At 41.8% G+C, this 13,500-nt stretch overlaps 1 protein-coding gene across 1 annotated transcript in view; it reads left to right on the top strand.

Annotated features, from left to right (window-relative positions):
* Positions 1-1,191: 1,191 nt before the first annotated feature.
* Positions 1,192-13,500, top strand: part of LOC126092007 (tubulin beta-1 chain-like) — a 93,090-nt gene continuing 80,781 nt past the window's right edge. The window contains exon 1 of the mRNA XM_049907383.1: positions 1,192-1,248. Within this exon, the coding sequence (XP_049763340.1) occupies positions 1,192-1,248 (57 nt within the window). The remainder of the gene's footprint in view (positions 1,249-13,500) is intronic.

The raw sequence follows: 13,500 nt of genomic DNA on the forward strand, positions 1-13,500 counted from the left end.
CCCGCCAACAATGCTTCCTGGTGCAGACAGTCCATGATACCATTACAAAATGTATCAATGCGCGATCTTTCCCGCTCTTTTCTTAAAATGTATCCATACGCGGTCTCCCCGGCCGTTTTTCAAATTATATCAATGTACGATCTCTCCCGCCAACATTATTTTGGTGCAGACATTCCCTGCTACCACAATTATTTCCAAAATGACAAATATTAATTACTCCTACTTAATCCTGTTAATAAAATATAAACATCTTTCATAAATAGACAATAGATAATAGCCAATAGAAATATACAAGTTCTCCAAGCTGACAGTAAAAGCTCTTTGAAACGATCTCAATTTAGCACATGTAGACAAGTGATTACACTACTGAATATGGCTTTGTAGATATTATGGATTTTAGTTTACATATGAGACAGTGAGGGTACCATTTCCAACTGATTTCTTCCTTTATTGGTCGTTTCATTTGTCACTCGTCGGAAATCTTTTGAATTACTTAGTGGTAACTTGTAAAGATCTCTGCCTGCCGTCTCCACTTCAAAAGCGGTGGTACAGCTTTGCAGATGTTGATGACAATGCCTGTAGCTCTTTCCAAACTCAAGTACTAACGATGGATGTGGCACATCAGATTTTCATTCTGTAGAAGCGCTTTCTGAGCGTTCTCGGAGATCTGATATCTGTGCAAATGCATTAGCAGTTCCTGCTGGGGAAATCATTGATAATTGCACTCCTCGGGCAGTTCTTCCGTCTGCACATAGCCACTTCCTCGGTTTCTTCCCCTTCGGCGAGCTTCGTTAATGGCGGTGATAGCGGGAGCTCTTCTTTTGTTTCTCAAGGAAGTTCCAGTTGCTGGAGGTTTAATTTGGCGTGCCCCAAGGCCGGCATTCGGCTACTCCCTCGCTTCGGTCTTTGCATGCTTCCGACTCGCTAATTCGAATGATGACGGAAGGGTAGCCTCTGCCGTTGCCCTTACGCAGGTGATAACAGCTCACTCTGCGGGACACCGACCAATGGCAGCACGCCATTTCGGCGCGCATGAGCACTGGGTCCGCGCCGTGGCAGCTTGGGTATAAACCCAGTCGAGGGCGTCCTTGAGCCTCAATCGCGTCCTGCAGTCCGGTGTCTTCCCACAAGACGAAAGACGTTGTATACTGCTTCCACTTGTTCGTGAGACGGAACCTCTGACACCCGAAAATGAGGGAGATAGTACACATCCAGGCGGGCCAATGTGGAAACCAAATCGGCGCCAAGGTGAGTGCGAAACTGCAGTAGTACAGCGGCGCTGTCTCCTTTGTTCATCCTAATACGTGCCACGTACTTCTACAGATAGCGTAGAGAACAGCCATCCGCTACGGACTTCATGTTGTTGCATTCAACCATACGAAACGCCGCTCCCTCTTCGCGTGTCTCGATGGCGAATGAGACCATTCCTCTACTTTAGCTTTGTTAAGTCGGCCTCCCGACCCCTTCTTCGTTCCTTCAGCAACTTGTGACGTCTAACAACGGGATCGTACGAGACTTGCCCTCACCGATCTGCTTCATACTGACAGGCTGCGTAGGGCGCGACTTGAACATACGTAAATAGTAAGACGAAACACTCAACTGTTTTCGAGAATTTCGAGTTTGAACATTTTAAGTTCGCTTTCGTACTTCGTACGGTCGCTGGTAACTAAGGATTTCGCAGAAAAGGGAGAAAGCACTTAATCGGTAGATACGGCCGAGCGGTTCTAGGCGCTTCAGTCCGGTAGTGCGCTTCTGCTATGGTCGCAGGTTCGAATCCTGCTTCGGGCATGGATGTGTCTGATGTCCTTAATTTAGTTAGGTTTAAGTAATTATAAGTCTAGGGGACTGATGGCCTCAGATGTTAAGTCCCATTGTGCTTCGGGCCATTTGAATCACTTTTAATTTTTTTAATTTTATTTTTTTGTGAGTAAGCACTTAGTTTCATAAGCGCGAGTTCTGTTGATCGAATCTCGCTTCGGTACTCTTTTTTTCATTCCCTCTTAATTCTGACAACAGATATTCGTGGTACGCCGCAAAATTGTGTGATGACGGTGAACCGCTTACGAGTGTAACCCAAGAGTATTTTACAACAGACACGTTAAAAATCCACGCACATGGAAAGATTCGGCGTACATTACAAGTGATGCACGTCGCAATAATTATTGATTTACATGTTTCTATGATCAATATCGGCCTCATTCGTACAGTGCTCCATGTGTTACAAATTGTACTTCCTACGCATGTTTGTGTATGCCGCCTGGAAGGCGGCGCGTGAGTTGGATCAGAAAAAGGTAAAACACGTCGGTACTGCTGTATGAATTTGAATCCCCTTTACTCAAGTAATGAGAATACATAATTTTCAAGGTGGTGCGAAGTTGAAGCGATGTTTGCTGGCTAGCTGCACCTGATGAAATGCGCAGAATCTGTAGGGGAGCTCGTAGAGCTGCACAGCACCAGCTAGAGGGCGCTGCCGTCGGTGTCTCGTGGTAGTGCCAAACTTTGAAACTATGTGGCATCCTTACCATCGATACCACACATGTAGATGAAACAGTATAAATAAAATGGCTATACTGATTTGATTGAAACTTATTACGATCCTTTTTTTCAGTCTCACTGTGAAAATTTTTTTCTCTTTTTTTTCCGGATAAAGATTACGGAAACAATAAATGAGTCATTCAATAATGAAATTGTGCGCAGTCGTAATAATTAGGTGGGAAGAGAAATACAAGGAAGTGCAGGCAGGGATGCTTGGCTATGCACCTCACACCCCTGAAACTAAACGCTTAGTTCTACAGACAATGCCAAACATATATACAAATTAGCATAAAATTTTGAAACTAGGTTTTCTCGTAAACGACTGCGAGTTGCGTCAGCCTATTTACTTATATTGAAGTCGAAGTCGTGCTCTACACAATCTGTGAATATGAATCGAATCGGTGTCCGGTCCCCTAGTTAGCACGCTTCTCACCTACCTGTATCTCGTACTCCCGCCGCCCTTCATGCGAAGCCATTGAGAAGCACTTACGCCGGCAAAGCATTGGCTTAAATGGGCGCCTTTTGACGTGCAGCGCCACAGCGCTTCAGTGGCGGACTATTGACACCGCTGAGGGAATATTGCTTTCAAAAGCAGCCTTCACACGCCGCCACTTGGAGGCGCTGTTGATCAGCCAAGCAGCGTGTCGCCGCATATGAACAACCGGCACGTGACGTCAGCGCAGCAGTAGCAGTAGCAGTAGCAGTAGCGGCACCATCAAAGCTGCTCTTAGCAACAGCCGCTGAAGTAGTCAGTGGCGGCGTTCCGTGCCGCGCCATTTGAAGGCTCTGGCGCTGCAGAGAAGCACTTCAAATGGTTCAAATGGCTCTAAGCACTTTGGGACTTATGTCTGAGGTCAGCAGTCCCCTGGAACTTAACAAGCGGAGGCCACGATGTTTGGCACGCTGATTTACTGCAAACATCGTACACTCGTAGTACTCCACGATGACAACAAAATGTGTAAGCTGTAGCGCGTACTTCTCAAGCGTTACTGAGAAAATTGCAAGGTAATTTCGGTCGTCAAATATATACCTGTGCGTGGACATTTTTACCATGAAGCGCCGGCAGCCGAGTGGATGTTCGGTCAGAGGGTTAGCTGCCCTCTGTAATAAAAAAACTGAATGGATCAACGACGAAATAAAACGGGTGTCTTGCGGCGTCGGCCCCGAACAGATACAACGAACGAAAACGAGCAAAATGAGATAAAAAAAAGTGGTTAGCGTTAAAGCCCCGTTATCGCAGGGTCGCTGGATAGAGTCCCGCTCATCAGTTTTTTTTTTTATTTCTAACACAGTAATTTTCTTTACTATTTATATTACAACTGATGTAATGGGAAAAACACCTGTAATCGGACTAACTTTTATTAAATTTACCATGTTATTTGGCAGTCTACAAACTTTTGTTATCCCAAATAATATAATATTCATAACTACTGACTATTAAACGGCCAAACGCATAAAGTAATACTGAAAATGACTGCTTGTCCGTGATTTGAGAAATCCCTTATCCCTGGAAGGAGCCTGAAACTAATTATTACCTCCAACTTTTTACCGGCACAGATGTCTTTCGAAAAATGAACAGTTAATCGTCGCATTCGACATTACGAGTACAATTTGCGGGATGGTATTTTTCGTAAAAGCATGAAAAACAAAACGAAGGTTCCTGGCAGATTAAAACTGTGTGCCCGACCGAGACTCGAAGGCAAAGGTCCCGGGTTAGAGTCTCGGTCGGGCACACAGTTTTAATCTGCCAGGAAGTTTCATATCAGCGCACACTCCGCTGCAGAGTGAAAATCTCATTCTGGAAACATCCCCCACGCTGTGGCTAAGCCATGTCTCCGCAATATCCCTTCTTTCAGGAGTGTTCTTTCAGGAGTTCTGCAAGGTTCGCAGGAGAGCTTCTGTAAAGTTAGGAAGGTAGGAGACGAGGTAGTGGCAGGAGTAAAGCTGTGAGTACGGGGCGTGAGTCGTACTTCAGTAGCTCAGATGGTAGAGCACTTGCCCGCGAAAGGCAAAGGTCCCGGCTTCGAGTCTCGGTCGGGCACACAGTTTTAATCTGCCAGGAAGTTTCATATCAGCGCATACTCCGCTGCAGAGTGAAAATCTCATTCATGAAAAACAAAGTTAAACATCACCAGCTGCATTGAATAAATGCTGTTTCCGCACACGCAAGGTTTTCCATGGAAACACAAACCTCGTTAACGTTTTCAAAAACCTCTCTTTCAGCCGATAATTTGGGAGGAAACCATGCATAACGCAGCATTTCCTTAAATATCGGCACTGATCATTGGTCATGCAGTATCGAGTGTATTTTAATAGCGTCTTCACGAGAAGCAATTTCTCGTTCTCTTTCGATTAAATACGACCAATTTTGAAGACACAGACAAGCATACATTTTCAGTATCAGTTTATGCGTTTGGTCGTTTACCAGTCAGCAGTTATGAATATTATATTGTTTATGATAATAAAAAATTGTAGACAGCAAAATAACGTTGTAAATTTAACAAACGTTTATCCGATTACACGTATTTTTCCCATTACATCAATTGCAATATAATTAGTAAAGAAAATGACTGTTAGATATAAAAAAAACTGACGAGCGGGACTCGTTCCAGTGACCCAGCGATTACGGGGCTTCAACGCTAACCACTTTTTTTACCACTTTTTTTTATTCCACAAAAACAGTAACAAAAATTTCTACAATGAAATGACATAAATAAGGTGACAAATAATTGCAGCCATAAATTACAGCATTCAAAGAATGAGTCTTTAGCAGTAGCACAATTAAGCACCTTCACTGTCACCTTCAACTGGTGGCAGTACAGCATGCACATTTTCTTCTTCAGCCTGAGGTTCCTCATCATCATTTACCAGACCCAAATTAATCATTCAGTAAATCCTTTATGTGTGTTCCTTCCAGGGTAAATTCCGTGGACAAAAGAGCAGTCCCGAACAGCAACATCGCAAAATCATTCTTCACTGCCTTGTTATTTTTGTCAGTTACAGTCTTCTAAACGCATCCATAGGCAGTTCAAGATCTCACTCGGCAGCCGGCGCTTCATGTTAAAAATGGCACCCGCTACTGGTTACACATTTTGTTGTCCTAATGTAGTACTACGAGTGTACGAAGTTCGCAGTAAATCCGCGTTCCAAACATCGTGGCCTCCCCTTGTTAGAACTACTGTAAGTAGGCTGTTTAGGTTTTTATATTGGTAACGCCACGGAACTCTCTGTATGAAAATCACTGGCTGTGCTGTGTGCAGTCTGTGGCTGGTTTGCATTGTTGTAATATTCGCTATTGTAGTGTTGGGTAGTTGGATGTGAACAGTGCATAGCGTTGCGCAGTTGGAGGTGAGCCGCCAGCAGTGGTGGATGTGGGGGGAGAGATGGCGCACTTTTGAGAGCGGATGATATGGGCGTGTGTCCATCAGAGACAGTAAATTTTTAAGATCGGATGTCATGAACTTTTGAACACTATTAGGGTAAATACATTGATTGTTGTCTATCAAAATCTTTCATTTGCTAAGTATGCCTATCAGTAGTTAGTGCCTTCAGTAGTTAGAATCTTTTATTTTGCTGGCAGTATTGCAGTAGTTCGAGTAACGAAGATTTTTGTGAGGTAAGTGAGGTATTGTTAGGCAGGGCCATTCTTTTGTAGGGATTATTGAAAGTCAGATTGCGTTGTGCTAAAAATATTGTGTGTCACTTTATTGATGATCTGAATAAGAAAGAGAGAAATGTCTGAGTACGTTCAGTTTTGCTCAGCTGTTTGAAAATCAAATAACGTAAGGGGTTTATCAGCACAATCATTCATGAATTTTTCTAAGGGGAGGTTTCACTACTTAAACCTAACTAACCTAAGGACATTTCACACCTCCATGCCCAAGGCAGGATTCGGACCTGCGACCGCAGCGACAGCACGGTTCCGGATTGAAGGAGAAGCACTTCTCGGTGTCATCGTATGAAGGGGCCCTAATAGGCTTTACTTCTGATCGTACAGAGGGATAGGGACAACACAGTATAACTTGGAGCAGGGTTGTCCATTCCTTGGCCTGCAGACCGCATGCGGCCCAGAGCAAGTTTCAGTGCGGCCCCAGAAGCTGGAATCCATCACTCGAACGTTTTTCTTTCTTTTTTTCTCTTCTTTTTTTTTTTAAAAAAAAGAAAAGAAATTCCATAAAATTCCGTTTGTGTAAGGTACGATAAATTGATTATTTTCAGTCTGAAATTCCCGTCATACGATGCTGTTCTCTCTTCTTAACATTGCCATCTACGCTATACTGAACCCTCAGTCTCGTTCTTATAATCGGCCAATTCGTCAGACGCGTTGATCTGTTATCTTACGGCTACTTCAGTTGCAACTACGAAACCAGAGATGTAGTGACGTATAAGGTACCTAATTTGTGGAAATACATGGCAGTTCTCTGTTACTTCTACAGTAGAATTTAGAAATTTTCATGTGGATTGCAATTACTGCCAATGTTTGCTCTCTGATAGTACTGTAATTCTGTCACTATCGTAATTCAAATGTCACATCAATTCCACGATTTGTAATTACTTTTACCACGTGTGCGAAATGAAAAAAAAAAAACAGCGACAAACTTTAGCGGCAGGTTCCTTATACCAAAAGAAGAAGGTAAGTCTGGTAAACAATGGCTCTAAAACGTATACCAGTACCTCAAGAGATATGAGATCGGTACTATGAAACAAATCTTCTCTACTGCAAGCTCTTAGCTTTTCTTAATTTGGGAGAAGGTAGTAGTGACCAAAACAAGAAAAAATGTCCAGTAAACAGGCTCTTTAAGATGCATACCTTATGCGCTATGAGCACTTGTTCAGCAAAAGAGACATGTTTTACACTAGCGAAGATGAACGAGAGCCCATGTTAATTGGACATTTTTTCTTATTTCTGTATAAGGAACCTGTCCCTAAAGTTATTCGGCTTTTTTGAGGACCCCATGCAAATAAAATTACTAATCAAATCTCAGGAATATAATAACAAATTAATTCCAGCTTGTTTTTTAGAATAAAGCATCGTTAATAGTTAATAATTACCTACATGTGTTAATTATACATTCTCATCGGACACAACCCTTTTTTGCCTCAACATGTATTGTTAGTGCTAGGTGTATTATGTGCGACCAGAAATACTCGTTTTCTTCCGATGTGGCCCAGGTAAGCTAAAAGGTTGGACACCCCTACGTGGAGTGTACATTGTACATACAACGCCATTTTATTCCCGGATAGCTATTACTGGAATAGCGTTCCCATCCATTTAAGTTGGGATAACAATAGAGCATAATGGATATTCTCGCGTATGTAATTTCCATATTTATTAGTCACCGTCTGCAGAAATAGCGTCTTCAACATGGGCGACAAGGGTTCCAGGTCGCAAAACTACTCGCCTGAATTATACTCTGAAGCTAGTAGATGCTAAAATGAGTTTAAGAGCGTAGCACAAAACGCGAAAACTGCTGAGGTCTCAAGCAATGAAAATGTTAATGCAAAATATATATTTAAATAAGCTTGTAAGATACCTGTATGTATAAAACAGCGATCTGTGTTAAAATTAGTTAAAGGTAGATTTATTGTTTGACCAATAAGAGACCTTTCTAATAAACTATGGAAAAAGTAAGCAACAACTGTTGTTGTTTAAATGTACACAGATATACAGTTTCTTGCAAATAATATAATCTTTCGAAAAATTTCGAAAGGTTGTGGAACCAAACATGACAAAACTGTAAGTAGTATCTTTAGAAAATAGGTAGTTGGGGTTAGAAAGGCGTTGTTTTTCTCGTTCTTTTCTTTTTCTTAATGCAGGGCGTCCCAACGTGTGGTCCGCGGACCCCTTAGGGGTCCGCCGGCACTTTCTAAGAGGTCCGCGGCCATCCTTCACCAAATTATGTAAAATAATGAGTAAAATTATTGAATAAAAATGTGAAAATCAAATTCATCACTATTTTTTTTCGTGTGAAAAACATGTGTACTTTTACTTCAGGTCGTATTCCCAAGCAGCCTTTGCGGTTCCTAAGTGAGACCGCATTCATAGTTTAGTGTCGGAGAATGTGGCTTCTCTGATCGACTGTTTCGCAACAATATGGGGGTCACTTGTGGGACGGCTCACAGCGGTAGATGCGCTGAAACCTTTTACGCATGCGCGGAGCGAGCTTTGTCGACCAATCACAGCGCTCACTGGCACGTATGCTTGCTTCGTCAGTGCACTACCTATTTCATAAGTCGATTTTTGACCTTCAAGTTGTTTTCATTCATCTCTAAGCTTTGGGGGGGGGGGGGGTGTCATTGGGCACATGGAACTAGCATTAAGACACTTTCAGTTTCCATGGGTTTCGCTCTGAAATTTAAAGTTACTGTGCTCTTGACTGACTAGGGCTCCGCCATGGATTTTCGACTGAAAAAGGGGTCCACCAGCTGAAAAGGTTGGGAAGCCCTGTCTTAATGTATGAAGTCCCATCATGTGCGGGCACAAACTCCACACATATAAAATGGTAAGAGTTTCAGGTGTGCTAGAACTTATAGGAGGTAAGGCTTCACTTGTTTATTACTCACTTTTTGTTTATATATTCATAGCTTATTGGTCATCCATTTCTCAGAATTATCGATGCACATCCGATCATTATAATGTTTACTACTTTTTATATATATTCACTTACATAAATGTTTTTCTTGATAACTGTGTCTATTTCCCAAAACTTGTGAATATTGTTTAAGACGTGTTAGGAAACGACCAACAAGCCAAAGTTGTAAATTTCACTTTACTTATTCACTCAATGACTCGTTTCGGTCCACGACCCATCGTAACAGATATTCAAAATGGTATTTTCGAAAATGCAAAAACCATGACAAAAATGAGCAAAGAAGCAGTTACGCCGTGTAATGATTTACAATTATATCAGTATGCTGGAAGTTCATCAACGATCAACCAGTTGAAAGAGTAAGAAACCACTGGATTATTTGATGATCTGTTTGGTACACTCCCTATTTTAATATGAGCATAGTAGGTCGCAATTCTCAGTCGTCATACCATTACAAGCAACATCATAACTGTCATGAATGGTGCTCTAGTCAAAGATCAACACATTAAGCATATTCCCCCCACGTATTCGAAATAATGCACCGTCGTTGAACTGTGTTATTGCATTTTTCTTCTGTACAATCTAGATTTTACGGCTTTTACACCATTATCGAGTGCAGTGCTAAAAGTTCTTAAACCGTTAACACGTCATATCTGGTAAAGTCAACCAAAGTATGTAAACAAGATTAGCAAATGCCTTTATGATGTGGCTATTAAGGTGATGGATGTTTCTATGCCGCAAACAATTTAAGGCACCCAACAATGTTCTCGCCAAATCAGTACTAACGCAAAATTAAGCAGTTTGAATCTGTGGCGGAGACTTGATTTTTGTTTCGAATTAGATCAAAATATTCTGTGTCTCATTTACATTCTAATTTATTTTAAATTGTTAACTGGTTGCGGATTTGCAGTCCGGATACTGCTCATTGTCTGATTGACTTTTATAAAGTTAATACTAGTAACAAAATGCTCTTGAAGGGCTGTTCGTTCATTTCTGCAAACATGTTAATATTTACGAGACAGCTGATTTACGAAGACAGTCATGCATCAGATTTATTACACAGTTACATAAAATCTCAGAGAAAACACATGGGGGAGGAGCGCAGTGAAAATTCTCTTGTAGATTTCTCTTGAATCTCTCCAAAGGAAAGCCGGTGTAATTGTTTACACAAAGTCAACACCAGACCCACACTCTTTTTTCGTGCGGTCGAAACGATACTTAAATCTAACAGGTACGAAATCCATGGGACTTAGAGGGCAAGTACGTTGTAGAAATATGAAATATTTTCATACTTATAGATCAGCTACAATCGATATTCAACAATAATTTAACAACTCGGAAAGAATGTAATCAGTCTGCCCATTCCTGGGGCTCCGCTGTTTCCGATTCAGCTGGTGAATTTTTCTGTCAAACCTATCCCGAAACATAAATATAACTTGGAAATATTTTCATAGAAATTGCGAGGACAGAAATTGTTACCTGTTTAGTGGTAAATGTAGACGTCTTTGTAAGTAGGCTGTTTAGGTTTTTATATTGGTAACGCCACGTAACGCTCTGTACGAAAATCACTGGCTGTGCTGTGTGCAGTCTGTGGCTGATTGGCATTGTTGTAATATTCGCTACTGTGGTGCTGGACAGTTGGATGTGAACAGCGCGTAGCGTTGCGTAGTTGGAGGTGAACCGCGAGCAGTGGTGGATGTGGGGAGAGAGATAGCGGAGTTTTGAGAGCGGATGATCTGGACGTGTGTCCATCAGAGACAGTAAATTTGTAAGACTGGGTGTCATGAATTGATATATATATATATATATATATATATATATATATATATAAAATGACTTTTGAACACTATTAAAGTAGATACATTGTTTGTTCTTTATCAAAATATTTCATTTGCTAACTATGCCTATCAGTAGTTAGTGACTTAAGTAGTTAGAATCTTCTGGCAGTATTGGCACTCGCTGTATTGCAGTAGTTTGAATAACGAAGATTTTTGTGAGGTAAGTGATTCATGAAAGGTATAGGTTATTGTTAGTCGGGGCCATTCTTTTGTAGGGATTATTAAAAGTCAGATTGAGTTGCGCTAAAAATATTGTGTGTCAGTTTGGTGTTGATCAGAATAAGTAAAGAGAGTAATGTCTGAGTACGTTAAGTTTTGCTCAGCTGTTTGAAAAACAAATAATGGAAGAGGTTTATCAGCACAGTCATTCATAAATTTTTCTAAGCGGCCGTGTTTTATCTTGTAACACGATCTTCGATCTTTGGTTATGTGGGTTATGTTTTTCGTGAAACTTCGTGGAAGATTAAACGTCGGACCGAGACTCGAACTCGGGACCTTTACCTTTCGCGGACAGGTGCTCCCCCTTCTGAGCTACCCAAGCACGACTCACGCCCCGTCCTCACAGCTTTACTTCTGCCAGTACCAAGCCTCCAACCTTCCAAACTCAGAAGCTCTCCTGCGAACCTTGCAGAACTAGCACTCCTGAAATAAAGGAGATGGGGGATGGGGGATGTTTCCAGAATGAGATTTTCACTCTGCAGCGGAGTGTGCGCTGATACGAAACTTCCTGGCAGATTAAAACCGTGTGCGAGGTACTGGCAGAAGTAAGTGAGGACGGGGCATGAGTCGTGCTTGGGTAGCTCAGTGGTAGAGCACTTACCCGCGAAAGGCAAACGTGTCGAGTTCGACTCACGGTCCTGCGATATATCAAGCTTAGTATTCGTGTTAGTTTCTGGGATATATGGCTTCGTGTTGTACTAGATGAGACACAAACTGCAAGTGTTTTGGTTTCCCCACTTCAGTTAATCGTTACCTCTAACATCAAACGTGACTTCTAATTCATTCTGTCTTTGGGTTATCGGAAAATGATGTCTCCCATCATATGTGTACATTACTTGTTGCTCTGTGTGCGGATATGGAGTACTCTTTCTCCTCAGTAACATCTCCTGTTTGGCTGAGGATCTTCACTTTACTCGCACATTGCCCCACAACTTTCCAGAGTGCTAATTAAGTAAGGTCCTCTAGCAAGCCAACCGGTAATTCTGAAATATAATATTAATAAATTAACTGTTGAATGAGAGGGTCGTCGCTAGCTGAATTTAATGTCAAGGACTGATCACTAAAGTTGCGCACCTATTATGGCATTATGACGGTCGTTCTACAGTGAGATACAATAAAAATTTCGTTACTCGTGAATAAAATGTGTATTTATTACTTCCAGACCACAGAAAACGTAGGAAAGTGCTGTGATAACAAGCGGATCTAGGCGCTTCAGTCTGAAACCGCGCGACCGCTACGGTCGCAGGTTCGAATCCTGCCTCGGGTATGGATGTGTGTGATGTCCTTTGGTTAGTTAGGTTAAAGTACTTTTAAGTTATAGGGGACTGGTGACCTCAGATGTTAAGTCCCATAGTGCTTAGAGCCATTTGAGCTCTGCTAAAATTATCCAAATAAGTTCATATTGACTCCTGTAACGAAATATATAGTGGCAAAAACATCGAATGAGTGTTAGGTTCGTGCATAAATTCGTATTGATTTTGTTTCGTATGTTGGTATTCCGGTTGCTCTAGGTTTATTTACAGATTGCCACTTTCTTATTTGTACTTCTGTTGCTATTTGAGTTTACATATTGTCATATTGTCATTTGGAGATAGTGAGTGTAGTTGTGAATGCTAGAAAATGGAGTGAGAAGTGGAGAAATCGGAACATTTCCGACGCATTCTTCGGTTTGAGGGGTGGCAGCAGATTATTCGGCCAGAAACGTTTGCGCCGTGTATCAGGATAATGCCACTGGACAGAACACGTCAAGAAAATGTTTTCCTCGTTTTAAGGAGGATCGTTTTGATATTAAACCGTTTTGCCATTAAAGACTCACCACGTTCAGGAAGACCTTCGGGGTTTGATGGAGATCGTTTAAACACTTTCATCCACAATGATCTACGTCACTGCACTCGAGGGCTGGAAAACGTGATGAGCTTTGATCACTACACCATCGTGCGGCATTTTCATGCAGTGGGAAAGGTTAAAAACTCGAGTGTATGGGTACCACATGCTGTAAGCCAAAATAACAAAAATCAGCAGGTGGCCATATTTGTATCTCTGCTTGTTCGCCATCAGTTGGCATCTGAAAAACACCGACCATTTCTATCATGTATCGTAGTGCCTTTATGCTAATATAAGGAAAAGAAAGGAATTGCTGAGCCCAAACAAAGCGGCGATACCCGTTCTAAGACCTGCACTCGTCCACAAAAGATAATGCTAAAAATTTGGTGGAACAGTGACGGTGTGGTTTTCCCCGAGGTATAACCATAACTGCTGACATTCACAACTGAGACGCCTTGCAGATGCAGTCTAAGAACAACGACCAGGAAGACTTC

This window comes from Schistocerca cancellata, chromosome 7, assembly GCF_023864275.1.
Source record: "Schistocerca cancellata isolate TAMUIC-IGC-003103 chromosome 7, iqSchCanc2.1, whole genome shotgun sequence".
In the NCBI taxonomy this organism is placed as follows: Eukaryota; Metazoa; Arthropoda; class Insecta; order Orthoptera; family Acrididae; genus Schistocerca; species Schistocerca cancellata.